At 66.1% G+C, this 20096-nt stretch overlaps 1 protein-coding gene across 7 annotated transcripts; it reads right to left on the bottom strand.

Annotated features, from left to right (window-relative positions):
* Window positions 1-153: 153 nt before the first annotated feature.
* On the bottom strand, window positions 154-18189 carry HSPA12B (heat shock protein family A (Hsp70) member 12B). Of its 7 annotated transcripts, none has more exons than XM_058287481.2 (15): window positions 17700-18189; window positions 12358-12493; window positions 12112-12232; window positions 11651-11710; window positions 9966-10063; window positions 9160-9284; window positions 6585-6771; window positions 5947-6051; window positions 5557-5673; window positions 4050-4224; window positions 3388-3474; window positions 2939-3043; window positions 2606-2864; window positions 2127-2230; window positions 154-1588 (listed from the first exon to the last, which is right to left on the bottom strand). In XM_058287481.2, the coding sequence occupies exons 4-15, from the start codon at window positions 11691-11693 to the stop codon at window positions 921-923; spliced, it is 2073 nt and encodes a 690-aa protein (XP_058143464.1). In that variant the 5' UTR covers window positions 11694-11710; window positions 12112-12232; window positions 12358-12493; window positions 17700-18189; the 3' UTR covers window positions 154-920. The 7 variants fall into 7 exon arrangements, with proteins under 7 accessions (XP_058143464.1, XP_058143463.1, XP_058143461.1 ...); XM_058287480.2 differs by lacking the exon at window positions 17700-18189 and adding an exon at window positions 16503-16591 and having other exon boundaries at window positions 12337-12493; XM_058287478.2 differs by lacking the exon at window positions 17700-18189 and adding an exon at window positions 16503-16591.
* Between the last annotated feature and the right edge of the window lie 1907 nt (window positions 18190-20096).

The following is a 20096-nucleotide window of genomic DNA, read 5'->3' as shown; positions in this document are numbered from 1 at the left end:
CGGGTCACAGAGGGCGGCGCGGTGGGGGAGCTGTTGGGTTCCTGATGGGGAGACAGCAGCACCTGCTTCTGCTCAGCTCCCCGCCCTGTGCACAGCTGGAGGGCTCCCTTTCCCGAGTTCTCAGGCCCATCGGACCGGACCAGGGGGCTCTGCTTCCACCTGGACCACCAATGCTTTATTGTCTCGGGATTCTCAGATAGGGGGTTTTTGCGGGTCACAGTTGTGGGGGGTGTGTGTGCTTGACATTTCACACTTGAGGAAACTGAGGCCTGTGAAGGAGCAGGCAGCCAGCCCTCGGTGCTCCGTGTCCTCCCTACCCTTCCTGAGCTGCCCTTCTGAGGCTGGGATGATGGTGCAAGGGGGTCATTCATGGCTGGCCCCCTTGGGCCATTTGTCCTAAGGAAAGGGCCCCTGCAAGCTACTCCATCCCATCTTATTTTCGCCCTAATGTGCACCCCCTTGGCCAGCCATCGCCTTCTGGCAGCCATCCTGGGGTCTGCGTCTCACCCAGGAGACCCTCCCGCCCCTTTGGAGTGCGCCTGTGGCTCTTCCGCCCGCGCTGGCTGACCCCCCAGTGCGCTGTGCCCCGCAGCTCCGGCCCTGCAAGCCCCCTTCCTCCTACTGCTCCGCTTTGGCCTACCCCCGGCCCCACCGAGTCCAGGCCAGGGCTCAGTCTTCTGGTCCGTTACGCCTTCGGGTCACACGCCCTCTGCCACACCCGGGCGCGCCACCGTCCCGCAGACCATCCCAGCCTGCCTGGCCTCTCCGCACTGGGCGGCGTCCCCTTCGGCCATCGGGCCCTCAAGTCAGGGGCCAGGGCCCCTTCCCTAAGCCCGAGTCTCTGGATGTGTCCTCACCCACCGTCCCGGGACCGCCTCTCCCCCGGGCAGGAGGGCGGGGGCGCCGCGCCCCGCGCGCCCTCAGTTGTTCAGGAAGTCGATGGCGGCGCGCACCGAGCGATTGGTGCTGACGTCGACGGCGGTGACCTTAATCTCGGTGTCGCCAAACTGCATGGCGGCGCGGATCTCGCGGCGGCCGGGGGGCGCGCCCGGCGGGTCGGCGGCGCGCGCGGCGGGCTCGGGCTCGGGCTCGAGCTCCAGGCTGAGCGCGCCGCACTTGCGCACGCCGGGGTCGGTGATGAAGCGCGCGTCCTCCGCGGCGCAGCAGTACAGGTTGATGAGCACGCGCCGCTGGCCCGGGCGCGCGGGGCAGTAGCTGCGCCGCACCTCCTCGCCCAGCGCCACCGACTGCTCGGCCGCCACGAAGCGCTCGAAGACGTCGGTGCACCAGCGGCGGCCGTCGCGCACCAGCAGCTTGTCGGGCGGGTGGCGCCCGGCCACGAAGCGGTTGAGCACGCCCACGCCGTACGTGAGCGGCGAGCGGCGCACGCGCACCACGCCCGGCGCCTGCCCGAAGAGCACGGCGCCCTTGAGGATGGTGAGGCCCACGTCGTGCGGGACCACGACGCGCGGGCCGCGGGCGCCCAGCGCCGACTGCACCGCGTGCTGCAGCACCGCCGACTCCGCGAAGCCGCCCACCAGGAACAGCAGCTTCACGCCCTGCACCTCGGGCCGCGCCAGCAGCTCCTCTGCGGGAGGGGCGGGGGGGGGGGAGAGCCGCTGAGCCGCCCTGCGCGGGGGCGGGGCCCCCCAGTTTGCGCCGCGCACAGGCTCAGGGAAGGAATGTACCCTCCTGGCAACAAGAAGCTTTCAACTCTAAAATGAAAGCCTGGTTTTGAGGAGCTAAACAAAGAAAAACAGTGGGCCCTGGCAATCCTCACGGTCTCCCCAGCATTCACTCCCCCCCACAACGTGGAGGGAGAAGGACGTACTAGATGCCTCCTGCACGTCAGACACTGCGTTCACCCTCTAGGTATTTCAGCTCGCTCAATCTTTGTGGTAACGTTTTGGGGAACTCGGTATATCCCGTTTTATAGATGGGGAAACTGAGGCACCAGAGGTGGAGGTTCCTTAACTCGGCAAGGCTACATGTCATCTCTGCTCAGCCCCCATGGGTGCTGTCCTCCAGGTGTTCCTGATGACTCTGGGTCTCCCCCCAGCGTGGGCAGGTGTCTGGGGGCCGCCAGGCGCTGCTGGGTGGGATGGAGGGGGCGCACAGGCACTCACCGATGTGCTGGATGATCCCGCTGACTGTGGGCTGGAAGAGCTCGTTCATGGCCTGGCAGGACATCTGGAGCATCCCCTGTGAGGACCACTTCACGAAGTTCACGCTGCGGGTGGCGAGGGGGGCACAGCCGTGGGCGAGGGCCCGCAGCCTGCCCCTGCTTCCGGCGCCGTGCGCGGGAGTGGGCCTGCTGGGCCCCCGCCCTCACCCCCGCCTCTCTCCAGGGGCTTTGCGCGGTCCCGCTGCAACTCCAGGCCTGAGGACCCAGGAGACAGGGGAGGAGCCCTGGCTGGCCCTGGGAACAGGTGGGCCCGGATAGATGCTGGGCCTTTTCTGGGCGCCCAGAATGGCCCCCAGTCCTGGGGTGGGGCCTGTCCGGCCCGGGAGCTCTCCTGCTTCTGTCGGGCAGGATGTGTGCCTTGTGAGGCAGTCAGGCAGGCCCCCCCCCAGCAAGCCCTGCGCGGCCCTGGCTCCCGCCCACCTGCTCCTGCGCAGGGCCGTCTCCACGCTGTGGCCTCGCAGCCTGCGGTAGAGGTCAATGAAGGAGAAGGGCAGCGAGATGTTGAGTGGCCCCGTCCGGTGGGGCCCGGCCGTGCGTTTGCGGGCCTCGAAGGCGATGGTCAGGTCCACCCAGGCCGCCGGCCGCTGCCTTTTGAAGGTGCTGATGAAGTCCTCGCCGAAGATGCGGCCCAACAGCTGCTCAAAGGCCAGGTCCACGCCCACCGCGCCGTAGGGGCCTCCTGGGGGGTCGGGGAGCGTTGGCCGAGCTGGCGCGCGGCGTGCTGGACACAGAGGGCGCTGCCCCGCTGCTCACCTGACGCCTTGTAGAGCTCTTTGAGGGTGCCGTGGGGGTGCTCCAGCTGGTGCACTGTCAGGTCCACTGTTCCCCCGCCACAGTCGGCCACCATGTAGCGGTCTCCTGCGGCGGAGAGCGGCACACTCATGGGGCCGACCTCAGCCCTGCGCCCCCTCCAGACTCGCCCAGCCTCCACCCTGCTCCGGGCCCCCAGTTTGAACCTCAGGCTACTGCGAAAGGGGTGCAGGGCCTGCGGGGGGGGGGGGGCTGCTCCAGGAGCTCTGCATCTCGGCCTGAGCGTCCATGGAGGATCCCCGGGAGGACCGAGTTAGGGATGCAGCTGTGTGTGGGGTGGGGGGCAGTGACGGGGAGGGCACTGCCAGGTTAGGGGCTTTTAGGGGCTGGGGCCGGCCGGCCAAGGTGCCCTTCCCCTCTGAGGACCGCCCGCCATGCCCTGGCTCCCTCACCTGCTTGCATCTCCGCCCATAGCTCTCCGACGCCCGCCTCCACCAGGAAGGTGCGACTGTGCCGAGACCTCCGCAGCTGCTCGCGGGCTGGGGGTCGGGGAAGCACGAGTGACAGGTGAGGAGGCAGGGATATGCTCAAGCTCCTCCTCCAGCCCCCTCCTCCGACAGGCCTCCGGGAGCACCCGAGTGGCCAGCGCCCCAGATCCTGGAGAGGCAGGGCTGGAGCCCACGGAAATCCCGACTCTGGAGCCCAGAACGGGGACACGGCCAGGGCAAAATCAGGGCTAGGGCTTTAGTTTGGGGGGTGTGTAAAGGCCCTGAAGGAATGAAAAAGGGACTCCTTTGGCCAGAGTTGGGGGGCTGCTGTCCCTCTCTGTCCATGAGCGTGCTCCCTGCCCCATACCCCTCCCTCTCGCAGGCTGCTTCCTTCAGCCCCTTGGTCCATGCTTCCCTAGAACAAGATGGAACCGCTGCCCTCAGATTGGACCCCCCAGGACGGGGCTGTCTCCCCCACCAGGACTGGGCTTCCCCTGGACAGGCTGCCTCTCCCGCTGCCCGACGTTTCCACCCCTCAGATGGGGCTCCTCCTGCTGCCCGGCTGCGCCCCGGCCTCGGGATTCTGACCCCCGAGGCCAGCCCTGCAGTGCGCCTGGGGTGCTCACCCTGCCGGAAGCTGGAGTCGATGGAGCGGCGCTCACCCAGGCGCCTGCCGCCCAGGGCCCGCACGCTCAGGTCCACCAGCTGGTGCAGGCGCAGCTTGCGGCAGTAGACGGAGGCAGCTTCAGGCTCCAGCGCGATGAGGAGCTGCTCCGCGTTCTCTCGTGATACCAGGCCAGCCTGGAGGTGGGTGGCGGGCTGTCACCCCTGCGGTGGCACCCTGGGGCGAGGAACCAGGGCCTATGGTGCTCCCACCGCCTCCCATCGCACCCCACCCATGCTAAATGCCCCAGGCCCCTCCACTTCGTGCAAATTAGGAGCTGCCCTACACCTGCAAATTAGGAGCTGCTGTACACCTGCCCTTTGAGCAACCTAGGGGCACGGCATGGTGTGGCCAAGGGCGCCAAAGAGTGGGCCACAGGGAGACCCTGGACAGAGTGCCGACCCGGATCTGCCCTCCAAGCTGCCCATGGTGGCAGGGGCTGTGGCAAGTTCCCCTTCAAGGTGTAGGGCCGGCCAGGTGAGCACTGGCTGGGTGGCAGCGGCAGCGGCGGCCAGGCCGCCATTGGAGGACACGGCCTTGTCTCGCAGAACCTTCTTCTCCAGTAGGCTGGTGTAGACAAGGCCACACGCCTCCTACTCCCAGGAGAACCTCATGGGACTCTGGGCTAGAGAGAGGGCCATTCCAATGGCGGAATTCCAGGCACCAAGCCTGGCCGGTTGGAGGGAGAAAAACACTTGGGATCTGTTACTTCCTGCACAGCGCAGGGGATCCCCATGGAAAGAACTTTATGGTTTTGGGATTCCCTGGATTCCGACCAGGTTGTGGATGGGTGGGGGTGGGTATCGAGACTTCCTGCCCAGGCCCAGCCCTTCCTGAGCTGGCAGACAGGAAATGTGGGAGGAGGCAGGGCAGGTGGACGGCAGGAGGGCACTGGCGTGTGCACGTGGGCTCTGGCTGGGGGGATGCCCACCAGGCTAGGGTTAGCTCCTGTGGTGGAATGGGGGGGTCCTGGTATCCTCCCGGAGGCCCCACAAGCAGGCCTGAGCTCCCTTTTGGAGGCCTTAGGGTCCTTCCCATAAGGCTGCAGGGGCAGAACCAAGCAATGAGTCTTGTTCTGGGAGCCACTGTCCTCCTGGAGGAGAGTCTGACCCCCCTCCCCCTTTTGTGGTAGGAAGACCACAAAGATGGGCCACGCTCCCTTCATAGTTTCATAATCTTCTTTCTCTAAGGGGTCAGGGGTGAATCCCCCAAATCCTGATGCTGGCTCAAGTGGATGTCCTCGGGCCCTGCCAGGCTCCTGTGTCGGCTGCTGCTGGCTCCCAGCTGCCCCTTCTCGGAATGGGACGTCTCTCTCCCACTCCCCCAGCAGCCAGTGACAACTGATGTGGACCCACCGGTGAGCGCTGACACAGTCCTCCCTCAGGAGCCCCCTGTGGATCAGGCCAAGCTCTTGCTCTTGCCCAGTCCTCTGTCCCCCGGCTCCGTCTTGGGGACCTGCATGCGCTCACCAGGTAGGCAGCCTCCCGCATGAACTGCTTGGCTGGCTGTTTCCAGATGGCAGGCACCGTCAGCACCCAGCGCACAGGGTCCTCCTCGGGCAGCAGCGGGCTCTGCTCCCTCAGCTCCTGGAGGGCAGAGAGGGGGAGACTGGCTGGGGGGCGGAGTCCTCGGCGTCTGTGGGAGCTGGAGGCACTAATCAAAGCCGGGAGGGCACCCCAGGTGCGTTGGAAGACCACCCCCCAGAGCCAGATGCAGCTCTGCCAGGCAGGAGGGCAGGGACTGGAGGAGACAGCTCGGCAGGGCGGGGGAGGGGTGAGCACGGAGGGGTGAGCGGAGGGGGAAGGCGGGGACTGGCAGGCCTGGGGTCCCTGTCTAGGGCAGGCAGGGGCAGAGCGCACCTGAAGGGCATGCTCCTTGAAGAAGCGCAGGGCGTGGGCGAACACCTCCAGGGCGGGCGTTTTCTTTCCGTTCACTGCCTCTAGCTGGGTCTTCAAGGAGAGATCCTGGCAGGGACGCAGGCTGTTCTGCGCGGGGTCCTTAGCTGTGCCCTCATTTCCTGACTACCCCCCTCTTAAAATCACCCAGTTGCCTTTAGCACCCTCCACTTCAGCACCGCTCCTCTCTGGCCCATCTCACCTTAGCGCTGTGTCCCGCCCCACCCTCCTTAGCCACGCCCCACTCCTAACCACGCCCACCCAACCACACCTCCACCACCCGCCCGTCGTCCTTGGCCACACCCCTGCCACCACGCCCGCATCCTTAGCCACGCCCCTCACCAACCACCCCGCCCTCCCTAGCCACGCCCCACCCACTAACCACGCCCACCCCTAGCCGTGCTTCCAACCAGGCGCGCCCCCGTAGCCAATGCCCCTTCCTTTAACCACACCGCCCTTATTAGCCAAGTCCCAACCATGCCCACCCTACTTCACGACGCCCCTCCACCCGGCCCTCTGCAGCCCCATCCACCCCACCCCTCCCATCCGCTGACCGCCGCAGCCCCGCCTTCCCTCCCGGCCCTGGTTGGAGCGTGGCTCACAGAGGCACTGTGGATCTTCATCTTGAACTTCTCGAAGTAGAGCCAGTCTCGCGCCTCCTCGGGGTCCAGGTCGTGGTAGTAGTCGCGGGCAGTGTAGCCAAAACTGTGAAAGGCACCTTCCGGGGTCAGCAGCAGGCAGGTTGGGGTCTTCTGGTGGGCCACGCCTGGGTCCCCGCCCTCCCGTTTCCTGCGGAGACACAGGGCGGTCAGCTGTGGGGCCCGCTGTGCCCCCTGGGCGTGTCAGGGCCTCCCTGGGGGCAGGCTCCCCACCTGTCCAGTGGGAATGGCAGCAGTCCCTGCCGCCTGGGTCCCGTGCAGAGTTCACACCACTCTAACTCCAGGGACACTGCCTGCAGCATCCGGGGTCCCCTGCCACACTCAGCTCCCACTCCCTGTTGTGGGGTAGCGGTCAGACCCCGCCACGCGGCACGCGCAGTGGTGGCAGCAGGCCATCATCCAACTGCCTGGCCTGGCCTCCTCCTGGCCGCAGGTTCCCCTCCTCCAGCCCATTCTCCACCGACCTCAGTAAGGCCAGGCTCTTAAGTCCTTTTATGACCTTTCCCACACGGCCCATCTGGGCAGTACCCCCGGAAATGAGCCCCTGTCCACAGGTGCGCCTGGCCTCCACCGGCACTCCCTGCCCGGTTGGCTGGCCTGGCCAGGCCTTCCTTCCTTGCATGGCCCGACCCCTCAAGGCCGGGCTTGCTGCAGCAGGCTTTTGGCGAAAGAATGGGGAATGCAGGCAGGGGAAGCAGCGCGTGGAGCCGGCTGTACGTCAGCTCTGACGCGGCAGGAGAAGATACAGTGATGCCGAGGTCAGCCGGTGAAGGGCAGCGCATGTGGATCAGAATTCTCTCTTGGTGTGTTGTAAGTTGGGGAGTGAAGAGGAGGGATCAGGTTTACCTTTAGAAAGGTTCCCAGGAGCAACAGATTGGAGGGGGGAGGATGGAGGAGTCAAACCATGGAGGAGGCACTGAGAGAGGGTGGGCTAACCTGCGGCAGGAGTGGTGGCCATGGAGAGAAGTGGGTGGGATTCCAGAGACGTGGGGAGAACCAGAAGTGATGGGGCTTGGTGGCTGGTGGAGGGGCGGGTAAGGGAGGAGGCCAGGACCCCCCCAAGTTACTCCTGTGACTGTCACATGCCCAGGACAGGGCCAAGAGCTAGTGGTGCTCAGCGTGTGTGCTGAGGAGCACGCCACTGGGATGGCCTGCAGCTCCTAGAAGGCTGTAAGTGCCCAGAGCCATTGCAGCCTCTGTGGCGGTGGAGGGAGCAAAGGCAGGCAGGACAGTCCAGGCTCTCCCAGCCCGGGTCCCTTACAGCTTTGGGGCAGTGACCTCTCTGTCCATCTCTTCATCCACCCTTCCAGCCTCCCAGCTCCGGGGAACCCTGGGGTTTTGGGGGAGTTTTGGGGTCACTGGCGGCAGCCCACCTAAGGTACATTAAAGGATCAGGGCCTTGAGGTCCATAGGAGCATTTTGAACAAATGCTGTGTTCAAACAAAGCCTGAAAACCTGAGAATGGATTTTCACAATTTCTCTTTCATAAAAACTGCATGACTTATGGACTCGGTAAACCCTCTGAACTTGCGTTTCTTTGCATTTCTTTGCAACATTTGAGATGTTGACTCAGGATCCACCTCTTGGGTTCATCTTGTAGAAATCCCAGCACAAGTTACCAAAGACAGATAGTCACTGCAGCACTTTTGTAATAGTGAAAAGTGAGAGGAACTGAAAAAAACCCAAAAATTTTCAATAGGGGACTGGGTAAATTATGACACATCTATGACTATGGAATACTACACACCTGTTCCAGAAAAAGGAGTAGCTCAGTATATATATATATATATTTTTTTTTTTTTCTCTCCCCTTCCCCCCCCCCAGTTGTCTGCTCTCTGTGTCTATTCGCTATGTGTTCTTCTCTGACTGCTTCTATCCTTATCAGTGGCACTGGGAATCTGTGTTTCTTTTTGTTGTGTCAGCTCTCCATGTGTGCGGCCCCCTGCTGCACTTTCTTTCGCGCTGGGTGACTCTCCTTATGGCGCACTCCTTGTGCGTGGGGCTCCCCTACACGGGGGACACCCCTGTGTGGCAGGGCACTCCTTGCGCGCATCAGCACTGCGTGTGGGCCAGCTCCACATGCGTCAAGGAGGCCCAGGGTTTGAACCGTGGGCCTCCCATGTGGTAGGTGGACGCCCTATCCATTGGGCCAAGACTACTTCCTCAGTATATATTGACGTGAAATATCTGTAAGTTGGTGTTGAAAGTTTAATATAAAGTAAGTTGTATGATATACCATGTTTATTAAAAAAAACCCTATATGAGCATATGTATATCTGTGTTAATATATACCTGTGTTTGTACAAGTCCAGAAAAAAGATCTATTTTACTATGTCTGTTGTATCTCAGTAAAAAATAAAAATATACCTCAAAATAATTCAAAACACAGCCCAGCCTTCGCTGCCGTGGGCAGGCCCTGCTCCGGCCTGGGGCCCGTGCTCCCACCTCTCCCCAAGCAGGAAGCCGGGGGCCAGCCCTCCCAGGATGAGAGCCCCCCACCCCCAGCCTGCACGCTCACCTCATCATGTGGATGGCCTCGGGGTCGCTGGCGAAGCTGAAGGCGTAGCCACTGGAGGTGGTGCCGAAGTCGATGGCCACCACCACGGAGAAGGGGGCCTGCGGGGGGGCTCGGGCCTCCGGCTTCTGCAAGCGCAGAACCGAGCGTGAGCGCACAGCCGGGCCTGGCCCGCCGCACTTGGGGGCGCTCCGCTGGCGGTGTTCCCACCCGCCCTGGCCCACCCCGGAGCCGCCAACTGCTCAGAAAGCGCCAAGGCCTGCAGGTGGCCCCGCGCAGTTTCTGGCTCCTGCCCTGCTTTCCTGCCGCGGTACCACCAGGGCTGCGTCCCGCCCCCCCCCCCCCCCCCCCGCACGCCCCCGTGGCCTCCTCCAGCCGGGCCCAGCTGGGAGCAGGGCTGCCCCCGGGGGCCTGCGTGTACACCTTCTCCCTGGTCCCTGCAGCCAGTGACACAAACCTTCAGGCCAGGCCTGGGCTCTTGGGGGGTCCCCGATGGCCAGCAGGGCCATCCTGTCCAGTGGGGGCCCAGGAGCTCGGAGGGTCACACCCCAGGGCCTCCAGCTAGCAGTATGCGTGGTCGGCAGTGTGGCTCGGCCGCCCGCAGTCAGGACGTGGGGCTGTGGCTGCCCCAGGGGCCCCCCGCCCTGCGACTCAGAAAAGCCACGTGCCCGGGGCCACCCCTGCGGCCGGCCACCCATGCCAGCCCTGTGGGGCCTTGGCTGCCCCCCAGCTCCCCCACCCCTCCAGACCCCGGCCTTGCGCTCCAGAGGCCACCCCTGGGCACTGCCCCGATCCCTGCGCCGGCTTACCGGGGACTGCGAGGGCGTGAGGGGCGCAATGCCGCAGCTCTCCTGGGTCCTCGGGGAGCCGGGCGGGGTGGGCACGGGGGACTGCTCGGGGCTGGAGCCTGCAGAGACGAGACGGCAGGTCATCCCGCCAGCGGGCGGGGGGCTGGCCAGGCGCTGGGAGGGTCCGTCAGCCCCTGCCGGGGCAGGGCAAGGGGCCCCCTGCCAGGGAAGGACAGACTGGGGGGGTGCTGGGGGTCAGGGTGTGGCCGGTTCCTTCACAGTGACCCCTTGCGACGTGTCTGGGGAACCGGAGGAGCCTGCGGACGTGCCGGGCCTGCCGTGGGCTTCCGGGGGGGGGGGGGAGGTGGCACCTCGGCTGGGGCCAGCCCCTCCCTGGAGGCTACGCGGGGGTGGGCCCAGATGCATCTCAGGCCCAGATGCAGCGGGGGAGGCAGGGAGACGGGGAAGCGTTGCGGTGGGGAGACTGAGTCCAGGGCGGAAGGCGGGGAAGCTCCGGGGTGGGGTGGGGGTGAGAAGGCAGGAGAGGCGGGGAAACCACAGACCACGGGGCAGCGGGGCCGCGCCCTCCCCCTTAGTCCAGCCTTGTGGCCCCAGTCAGGACACAGACAGGCCCAGGCTGGGGCGGGCGCAGCTCCCCCCTCCCCAAGACGGGGGCCGGCCGCACACCGGGAAGTCTGCACACAGCTCCGGCCAGCAGCTGGGACCGGAGGCTCCCTGGACCCTCCCGTGGCCAGGCCCGGGCTAGGCCTCTGGTGGGAGCAGCCGAGGCCCAGCTCGGAGACACGAGCGGTGGTGGAGTGGGGGGCCTGGCTGGGCCGGCCCAGGTGAGGGCTGCGCTAAGGCCCCCTCGGGGTGCCTGGACGAGATGCCTGGGTGGGGCCTGGGGCGCTGGCCAGGGGGGCCGCGGGGGTCAGCTGCCAGCTAAGCTGGCCGGGACCTGTGCTCTCAGCAGCCCTGCGGGGGCCCGGGACGGCTCCCAGCCACTCCCTAGCGGGGGGTGGGGGGCTCTGGGAAGTGCCCTGCCAGGCCAGAGGGACAGGCCATGGCGGGGACCCTCGAGGGCTCCCTTCCACAGGCAGCCCTTGCGGCCCGAGCCCACGCCGGCTCCGGCGCCGGCTCCGGCGCCGGCTCCGGCCGAGGTGCATCGAGCCTGGGAAGGGAGGCAGGAAGGAAGGGCCCGCCCGCCCGGCTTTGTGAGGCGACTTCCTGAGGCAGGGCCTGCGCCGCAGCCCTGCAGAGAACACACCGCCACCCTGTCCACGCCCACGCCCACAGGCCTGCGGACATGGGCTGTGGACACACGCGCACACACACACGTGCACATGCACACAGGCGGCCTGTGGACACGGGCTGTGGACACACACACACGTGCACACGCACACACACACAGGCGGCCTGTGGACACAGACCCACCCTTGCACACGCGCACACACACAGTCCTGTGGACATGGACTGTAGACACGCACACACACAGGCGGCCTGTGGACACAGACCCACGCTTGCACCCGCACACGCACACACAGTTTTGTGTAGGGCTGTAGGCACACACACTGTCCTGCACAGACCTTCCCTGCACACACCAACTCCCAGGAACCCCTGCTAGGGGACGCCCATGTGGACAGCCCCGGGGGGGTTGTGTCTCAGAGCTGGGGGAGGGGGGGGAGAGCGGGCAGCGGGCGGCTTACCAATGTGCAGCCCCTGCAGGCCCAGCTCCGGCACCGCCAGCATCCTCGCAGGGCCCGAGGCTGTGGACGGGAACGGACAAGCAGAATGGGATTTATTTGCTCCTTTGTTTTCTCACTGAATACCTGTTTATTTTATTTCTTTACTTTTGGCTGGAGTCCTTTGAAGCAAAACCCAGATATGTTGTTTCACCTAGAAATTCTGCAAAACACTTCTTTTTTTTCTGTTCCCAGATTTATTTTAGGGTCTGGGTAAAAATTCAAGCCAAATATGCAAAGATATTCATGCAACAAAATGTAATATTGGAGAATGCCTACAAAGCCTTCAGGGAAATAAATTATGACCCTTAATTTTATATCCAAGTAAATTCTTCCCAGCCAGGGATGAATTTAGAGGATATTTTTGCACAGATATAACCCACACATTAAACAGCAGCAACTTAAAGGCCACGTAGAGTCTGCACCTGTAACAGCGAGGAGGACGCGCACGCAGACCTTTCCACGCCTGTCTGCCGCGTCGTCAATAGACACTATCGCAGGAAACAAGGCTGAATATGTCACAAACAACACAGGCGAGCAGTCAACCTTTAGGAAAAAGAGGAACCCATTCAAGCCCCTAAATTATTTATCCATTCATTCATACAGGGAAAACAAAACATAACATATATATAGAGAGACCAACTTCTCACCCACGCAGGGCACAGGCTCACCGGGTGGGTTAGGGTCTCCCTATGGGTTTCTTACGCAGGGCACAGAAAACTTTTCAAAAAAATTCCAGGGAGTGGATGTGGCTCCTGAGCGCCTGCTTCCCACATGGAAGGTCCCAAGGTCGGTCTCTGGTGTCTCCTGAAACCAGTAAACAAGAGAACAAAAATGAAGGAACCAAGTCAGTGGCGCCGACGTGGCTCAGTATCGAGCACCGGCTTCCCACACACCAGGTCCTGGGTTCAATCTCCAGCCCTGGTTCCTCAAAAAAAGAAAAAAAAAATCCCATCCCCTCTATCATGTCTCCCCAAATGGACGGCAATTCCTTAATATCTAATTCTCAGTCCCACAGTCCCAGCTGGCCTCAGAAACACCTTCCCCCCATTGCTCTGTTCCACGCAGGATCCTCCCCGATGCGTTTGGCTGCCCCCTCTGCCAGGAGCTGGGGGTTGTGGGCACCGGGACCCCACCTAGGGGCCCCCAGCCTGGTGGGGAGACCGAACACACAGTCCAGGATTTCAGGCAGGGGAGCAGGCGGGGACCGGGGGTGCTTGGCAGGCCGCAGCCCGCCTCTCGACCCAGCTGAAACGAGGGGCAGTAGCAGAGGTCCAAGCGGCACAGCGCGAGCGGGGATCAGAGAGAGCAGGGGCCCCATCGGACCCTGCAGCCACCAGGAGCGGGGCGCGGCGGCTTGTGCCTGAGACAGAAGGGGGGCAGCTCTGAGCTGCGCAGGAATTAAAGCAACAAGGAGGCTGGTGGGGGTGAGGAAGAGGACGGTGGCAAGGGCGAGACTGGCTCATGTGCCCCCTGAGATGGATGGAAAACGCTTTGGGGGCTGGGCGGGGGGCAGGTTTGGGGTGTGGTTTTGACACTGTTGGGAGAACATACCGAGTATGCGGCAGAGAAGGGTCTTGGAGGTTGGGGGGAGTGGGGGCTGGAGATGAGCCATACTGTCACGGGACAGGTGGGGCGAGGGTCCGGGGGAGGGAGGCGGCTGAAAGAGGAGGAGGAGGGGCTGGCCCAGGGGCTGCGGGGGCTTCCAGGAGCAGCAGAAGAGAAGGGCGCGGAGCTGGAGCTTCGAGAGGTCAAGCGAGGAGGGCCTGGGAACAGGCATTTCAATAGGATGGAGGAGCCGGGCAGGGGCAGTGGGCGTAGGGGAGCGAGCAGGAGGGAGCTCAAGCTCGAGGGAGGCGAGAGGGCTTTACTTTACTCTCTAGGAGCTGGTGTCCCTGAGGTTCTGAGCCTAGGGCCAGCTCCCCATGGCCTCAGAGCACCTGCTTGTCAGAATGCAGAGCCTCAGGCCCCACCCCAGACCTGCTGAGTCGGAACTTGTCTCTTGGCAAGATCCCCAGGTGACTCGGGGTTCCGTCAAAGTTTGAGAAGAGCTGCTCAGCGGCGCCACTTGGCCATGTCCCAGGTCACCACTGCTGCTGCCCCAGCTGGGGGGCTGGGTGCCCCCTGAGCAGAGGTGGGGGCTGCCCGGAGCCCGCTCCTCTCCAGGGCCAGGGGCCTGATCGGGGCGTTTGCACATGGCACAGAGCGGCCCCGGCACGCCCCCCCCAGTTCACAGGGTAGGCTCCCAGACCCCCACGGTATGCACAGCGTGCTCCCATCTCCTGCGTGGAGGTGTCCAGGAGCCCGGATAAGGACGGGGCCGGCTGTGGCACTTGGACAGCAGGGCGGGCGTGGGGTCAGGGGCCAGGCCGGAGCCGGGCTGCAGGGGCTGCTGAAAGGGGATGCCGCCTGCTCCGGGGGGATCCGCCCAGGGGGAGCGCTCACACCGCGGAAACCGGCAACACCGCAGTCCAGGCTTCTCCCCTCCAGAGTGCGGGGGGGAAGACGTGGACCAGTTCTTTCCTGGGTGGGGGCCGGAGGGGGCCACCCGGGAGGCGCTGGCCACCTTCCTTGCGCATTGTTTCGACTGTTTTGTTTTGGGGGGTGTCAGGCTCTGTGCTAAGTGCTGGGGAAACACTCTGCTGAATGAACTAGCACGTTTTCTGGACCGAGGCTCTGGCACCTGGGGAAGACGGTCCAGCCCCTCCAGGGAAGGGCTCGGCCTGTCACTCCAGGTTGGGGTCCAGGTCCACCCCCTGTGCCTACAATCTCCAAATTCCCAGAGCTGGTCAGGCACCTGCCATGCCCGAGGTGGGCTACACGGGTCCCTGCGCTGGCCTCAGGGATGGCTAGGGTCTGGCACAGTACGTGGCCTGAGTGTCGCCTTTCTGTGCCTCGGTGCCCTTCCCCGCAAAATGCGCCACATGAGGGGGCTGGTGGGACCCATGGGTGCCGCTGGGCAGACAGGAGCAGCGTTCCTTCCTTTGCGGTGTGGACTTGGAAATTTCTCTTGCCAGCAGCTTTTGCTCTTTTTGAGCCTTCTACACTGGTCGTGTGGAGGTGCTTCGGGCCAGGAGGTGGGCCTGAGCCGGTCGGGATCAAAGGAGGACCCAGCCGATGCCTCGGGCGCTGGGCGTGGAGGGGCAGTCACGCAGGCAGGCGCTCCCGCGCTGCGTGTTCTCGCGTCACCCCGCCACACACACCCAGGAAGCACTGGAGAGCACGCCGACAGCGGCTCAGGACAGTGTCCCCTCCCAGAACACGGTCTGGGCAGAGTCCACGGCTGGAAGCGGGGAGCCAGATCGGTCCAGGGGCCCACCCAACTCAGGACGGGTCCTGCTTAGGGGTTTGGGAATAACTGGGTGGGGCCATTTGATTGACAGAAAGTAACTCCATTTTGTGGCTACAAGCACAGGCCCAACTCTGGCCTCCACCTGGCCCCTACCCTGGCCATGGACTGACCCCTACCGTGCCTATCGACACACTCTAACCCTACCCACCCACGGGCCCCGCTTGCCCCCTGGCCCTTCTGCCCGTGGACTGGCCCCGAACCTACCACGCCTAACCCTTGGCCGCGTCTTGACCTCTAATCTTCAGCTTCACTGACCCCTGCCCTGATTTCCATCCAGCAGGTGAGTTCTGTCACAGGGGACCAGGATAGAATGTGGCCAAGTCACACCCAAGACCCCCACCCCAGAGAAACCCCAGCCTCACAGAGGGCTAGGGCTTTTTGCCCGATGGAGTGAGTCCTCCAAGCTCTTCCTGGGGTGGGGGCATTTGGGCTGGGCACAGAGAGCCCCCCCGAGCTTGCCATGCCCCCACCCTGGCTTCCTTTCACATGGGGCTCTCCCCCCCAACTCCCCACCCCAGGGAGCAGGACAAGGTGAGGCCACAGGCTTTCTCCTGAGCCACAGCCTGGGCTCCTGGGGTCCAAGGGACAGAGAAAACGGGACCCCCAGGGCTGTCCCACCCATCTCTGGAGAGGGCGTCTCTGGAGAGGGCCTCGAGGAGGGGGCCACGGCAGGAGGCTGGGAGGGGCAGGGGCCACAGAAACAGGCTCCCGTGGCGGCCCCTGTCCTCACCTTCTCTTTCCATACATCCTGTCCCACCCCTTGGGGACTCACCACCGGCAGCAGCCGGTTCACAAACAACCCCCCCCACGCCCACCAGCCCCCATTACCTCCCTGACATTGGGGGCTGGGGCTGGCTCTTCTCTGGGTGGGCGTTGTAGAGCTCCAGCCCTCCAGCCGTCCACAGGCGGCCTCCTTATCCAGCCAGGCTCGGGCCACGGCGGCCAGACCCCACCGCGCCCCACGCCGCCCCCACGCGCCCCCACGCCTCTTCCACGTGCCCCACGCCGCCCCCACGCCGCCTCCATGCGCCCCACGCCGCCCCACGCGCCCCACGCCGCCCCAGGAGAAACCAGAGCTGCCCGGGGGCCGCCCAGCTCCAGGCGCAGGCCTGGCCGCTCGCCAGCCACTGGCCGGCCTTGCCCCACCTCGGGTCTGCGGGCCCCTGGGCCCCCAAGCCCTCCGCTCTCAACCCCCGGGCTCCACCTCGGCCAGGCAAATCGGCCCGCGGCCCCGACCCAGCTGCCCCGACGGCCCGGGTACAGGGGCCCTCCAGCTTCGACCCTCGCGGAGCACGGTGTGGGGTCCCGGAGCGCGGGTGGGAGCCCCCGCCCCCGGGCCTGTCCGCCTCCCTGCCCTGTCGCCTTGCTGCAGAAGGGGCTTGCGGATCTGCCCCCCTCCCGCCCGGCCCAGGGGGATGTGGGGGGTCTCGGCCCAAGCCTGGGGCGGCTGAGCCCCGCACTCACCGCCGCTGCGTCCACTGCTCCAGCTCCGGCCGCCGCCCGCCCGCAGCTCCGACGGCGTCCGCCCCCGTCCCGCCCCGGCCAGAGGGCCGCCCAGCTGCGCCGCGGGGCCCGCGCCCTGCCCAGATGTGCGAGGCCGGGGCGGGGCTGGCGGCGCGGGCTGCGCAGAGGGGCCCCGGCCCGCGCCTCCCGCCCCCTCCTGCGTCCCCCGCGTTCTGCCGGCTTCCCCAGGGCCGGGGTGAGGGAGAGGGGAGGTGGCGGGGAGAGGGGGGAGCAGAGGGGAGGTGGGGGGCAGGGGGGAGGGAGGAGGGAGGAAGGGGCGGAGGGGAGGTGGAGGTAGAGGAGAGGGGAGGGGGTGGGGGCAGGGGTGGGAGAGGGGTGGGGGAAGGGCGGCGGAGGGGCGGCGGAGGCAGGGAGAGGAATTCCAGACCCCGTCACCTCCCCTCCCTGGCCCAGCAGGGCCCCCGCCCGAGCAGGCCCACCCGGGCCCAGCCCAGACCAGCCATCTGCTTGCTTCTGGGCGTGGGCCGGCAGCCCAGGCCCCCGCAGCCCATGACCTCGCCGTAAGGGCCCCAGAGCCCTTGTCCCTTCAGCCCCCGTCATGTCAAAGAGGAGGGAGAGTGGGCGAGGGGGCTGCGGGCCTCGCTGCAGCGTGGGCAGCCAGGGAAGGTTCTGGCAGGCTGGGCCCCCCCCTCACCAGGGATGGCCTAGGACTCAGCCTGACCCTGGCCCAGGAGCAGGCAGCCACTTTCTAAGGGGCTCAGGGTTCCCTTCCGCCCCGGGGGGGCACCCGAGGTGGCCCCCACGGGAGGCTGTGGGCCTGGGGAGGAGGCCGCTGCTGGGGCTGCCTGAGGCTGCTGCCTGCCCCTTTCCTGCCCGCCCCCCCCCAGGTTAGGCTGGGAGGGGGCAGGGGCTGCTCCCCAGCCGGGCTCTGTGCTGGGACCAGCCTCCTGCCCGCCCCCCACCCCACCAGATGGGGCCCCACGCGTCCTCAAGCCTCGCCCCTGCGCTCCTGCCCCAAACCTCCGCAAGAGCCACCTTCGCTCCCTGGGGTGCCTTCCCTCTCCTGCTCACCCACGTCGTCCCAGCGCCAGTGCCACCTCCCACCCTGCGCCGCTTTGCAGAGGCCCCGCCCGCGCGTGGGGGTGCAGGCGTGAGCGGCAGTGCCAGCGGTCAGGCGTCCAGCGCCCGGGTGCCCACCTGTCTGTGTGTCTGTCCCGCGTGGCTGTTTGCTGGTTGGTGTGTCTGAGCGTGGCAGGGTCCTGCGACAGGGCCGGGCAGGCCCCAGGCTCCTTCCAGGGGCTGCCGAAAGCCCTGGCGTGCGTGAGGCCGTGGTGAGTGTGTGTGGCCCCCGGCGAGCACATCCACCTGCCTCTCGTTGCCTCTTTCCCTTCCAGCCCCGTTTCCTTCCTTCCCTGCCCCAGGGCTGCAGGTGGCTCGGCTGAGGGCCCGGCAGTGAAGACCGGGGGTGGTCCCCAGCCCCTGGCCTGGCGGCGTCCCCCTCCAGCCTGATGGGGTCACGGCCCCGCCCGAGGGCAGGCTGCCAGGAGAGGATGGAAGCAGAGGCAGGATGGGGCATGGAGGGAGTTCCTTCCCCCCCCCCCCCCTCAGGTTTGCGCCCAGGGGGCCTGGAGAGTCCTGCCGAGCCCCTGCCCCTGCCCCTGCCTGCCACCGCCCTCCTGCTCAGGCTGCTGGGACCCACCCACTGACCTCGAGCTTCTAGCTTCTCCCGGGGTGGGGCAGCACCAGCAGGGGGCCGCCTCTCCAGGGCCAGTGTCCCTTCTCCAGGCCTAAGCTGAGGATGGCCCGGCCCCGGCTGCCGGCCTGACCCTCTGAGCCACCCCTAACCCTGGGGGGGTGGCCGCACCCCTGCGCTCCGACTCTCCTGAGCATCCTCTCGCCCACAGGAGAAGCCCCGGTGGCCCCAGGCCTGGGCTGCCCTCTGCCGCCCGCTCACTCCCAGCCTAGGGACAGGGCCACCCCCGCCCCTCAGGCGCCCTGGAAGCAAGGCAGTGCAGGGGACAGGGGAGAGTCACCACTGATGCCCCGCAGAGAACGGGGCCCCCGAGAGCCCGGGAAAGCCCCCGAGGGCAGCCGCGCCAAGGACAAAGCCGGAAAGACCCCCGTGCCCCGGAGCCTTCTGGGCCCAGGCCGGCCGCCCCATCGGCCCGATGGCTCCAGGCAGGAGGCCGCCCACTGGGGCCATCAGGGGCCTCTTCCGGCCGAGTGGGAAGGTGATTTCAGGACGTGTCCCCCCCAGGCTAGGTGTGCCAGGGCCTGGGGAGGCCTCGTCCAGGGCCCCCTCCACACCAGCGCCGGCGCCTTCTCTGCCCCAGGGGCTGGGGCCAGGGGCAGGGCGGGAAGGAGGACAGACCTTTCTCACCCCTGCGCCCTGATGGCCCTGCCACTTCAGGGACCCCCGCACCCGCGGGCGGGACGCCGAGACCTAGACAGGAGGGCCGTGGCCCCCCAGGGCCCGCGTGGGCCGGTGCCGCGAGGCGGGGGGCTGGCGGCAGGCGGGGCGGGCCTGGGCGCGGGGTGGCAGCCCCCCTGGCCGCCGCGGCCCCTTCCTGGGCGGCTCCTGGGACAGGCCAGCGGGCGCTGGAGGATCCTGCCTCGGCCACATTCCAGAGGTGCGCGCTTCCTTCCAGGAATTGCACGGCCCGACCTGGTTTCCTCTCTGCGGCCTGGGCGGCGCTGCGCCACTGTCCCCCGGAAACGGCCGGGGCTGCCCTGGGGCTGCTGCCTCTGCTCCGCGGGCAGACGGGGGTCCTGGGGCCGCAGCTGCCTGTTGGGGCTCCCCAGACCCGCCTCGAATGGCACCCACCTGCTAGAGCTCTGGTGCCCCCGCCCCGGCCTGCAGCCCCTGCCCCAGCGCGAGGGAGGGGCTCCCAGGCAGGGCGTTCGGCAGCCTTCTTGGTGTGTGACCCCTGAAGGATGTCACAGAGGGTAGACCCCGCGGGGGGCAGGGCATTCCTCAAGGGGCTGTGGGCGGGCGGCGGGGTGGGGCAGCAGTGTGGGTGCGGCCGTCCCCTCCGCCTCCCCCGGCTCCCCTTCGGCCCCTGCCTGCAGAAGGCACCCCGGCTGCGCCCCTTGCTCGCCCCTTCTGTTTGAGGTCTGGGGGTCCAGACCTGTTGGCGCCCGGCCCCGCGGTGCCATCCCAGCTCCGCTCAGCCCCTCACGGAGCTTGGGTGGGACCCCCTTCAGCCCCCACCCACAGAATTGCCGCTGCGTGGGGCAGAGAAGGACCAAGGCTGGAGGGGAAAGGTGGGCTTCCCCGTTGGGTTTGGGGGAATTCCGGGGCTGCTGTGTGGACGGCACTGGTGCCCCCCACCTTTTTACGTAATAGAAGAGCCGCTTCTTTTTAGCCACGCTCGCAAAAGCCGGCGTAAAGCGTGTGTTTCCAAGCCTTGGTGCTGTCGTGGCTGTGTGACTCAGGGCTGGCCGGGGAGACAGAGCACAGCGTGTCTTCCGAGAACGCTCCAGAAGTGCAGGTGTCTTCCGAGAGCGTTCCTTGGACACCGCGTGCCCCTGTGGCTTTCTCTCCGTCCTCCTGCCTGCAGCGCTGACCTCTGCCTCGGCCGGAAGGTGAGGGAC

This window comes from Dasypus novemcinctus, chromosome 24 (assembly GCF_030445035.2).
Source record: "Dasypus novemcinctus isolate mDasNov1 chromosome 24, mDasNov1.1.hap2, whole genome shotgun sequence".
Lineage (NCBI taxonomy): Eukaryota > Metazoa > Chordata > Mammalia > Cingulata > Dasypodidae > Dasypus > Dasypus novemcinctus.
This window is presented reverse-complemented; position numbering and strand designations above follow the sequence as displayed.

Excerpts from the sequence above, each read along its gene's own strand:
- HSPA12B (XM_058287481.2), bottom strand. The coding sequence starts at position 11,693 with ATGCTGGCGGTGCCGGAGCTGGGCCTGCAGGGGCTGCACATTG. Across the intron at positions 10,064-11,650 it reads CCTGCAGGGGCTGCACATTG|GCTCCAGCCCCGAGCAGTCC; the intron begins GTAAGCCGCCCG and ends TCGTCTCTGCAG. Across the intron at positions 2,231-2,605 it reads ACGGCCCTGCGCAGGAGCAG|CGTGAACTTCGTGAAGTGGT; the intron begins GTGGGCGGGAGC and ends CGCCACCCGCAG.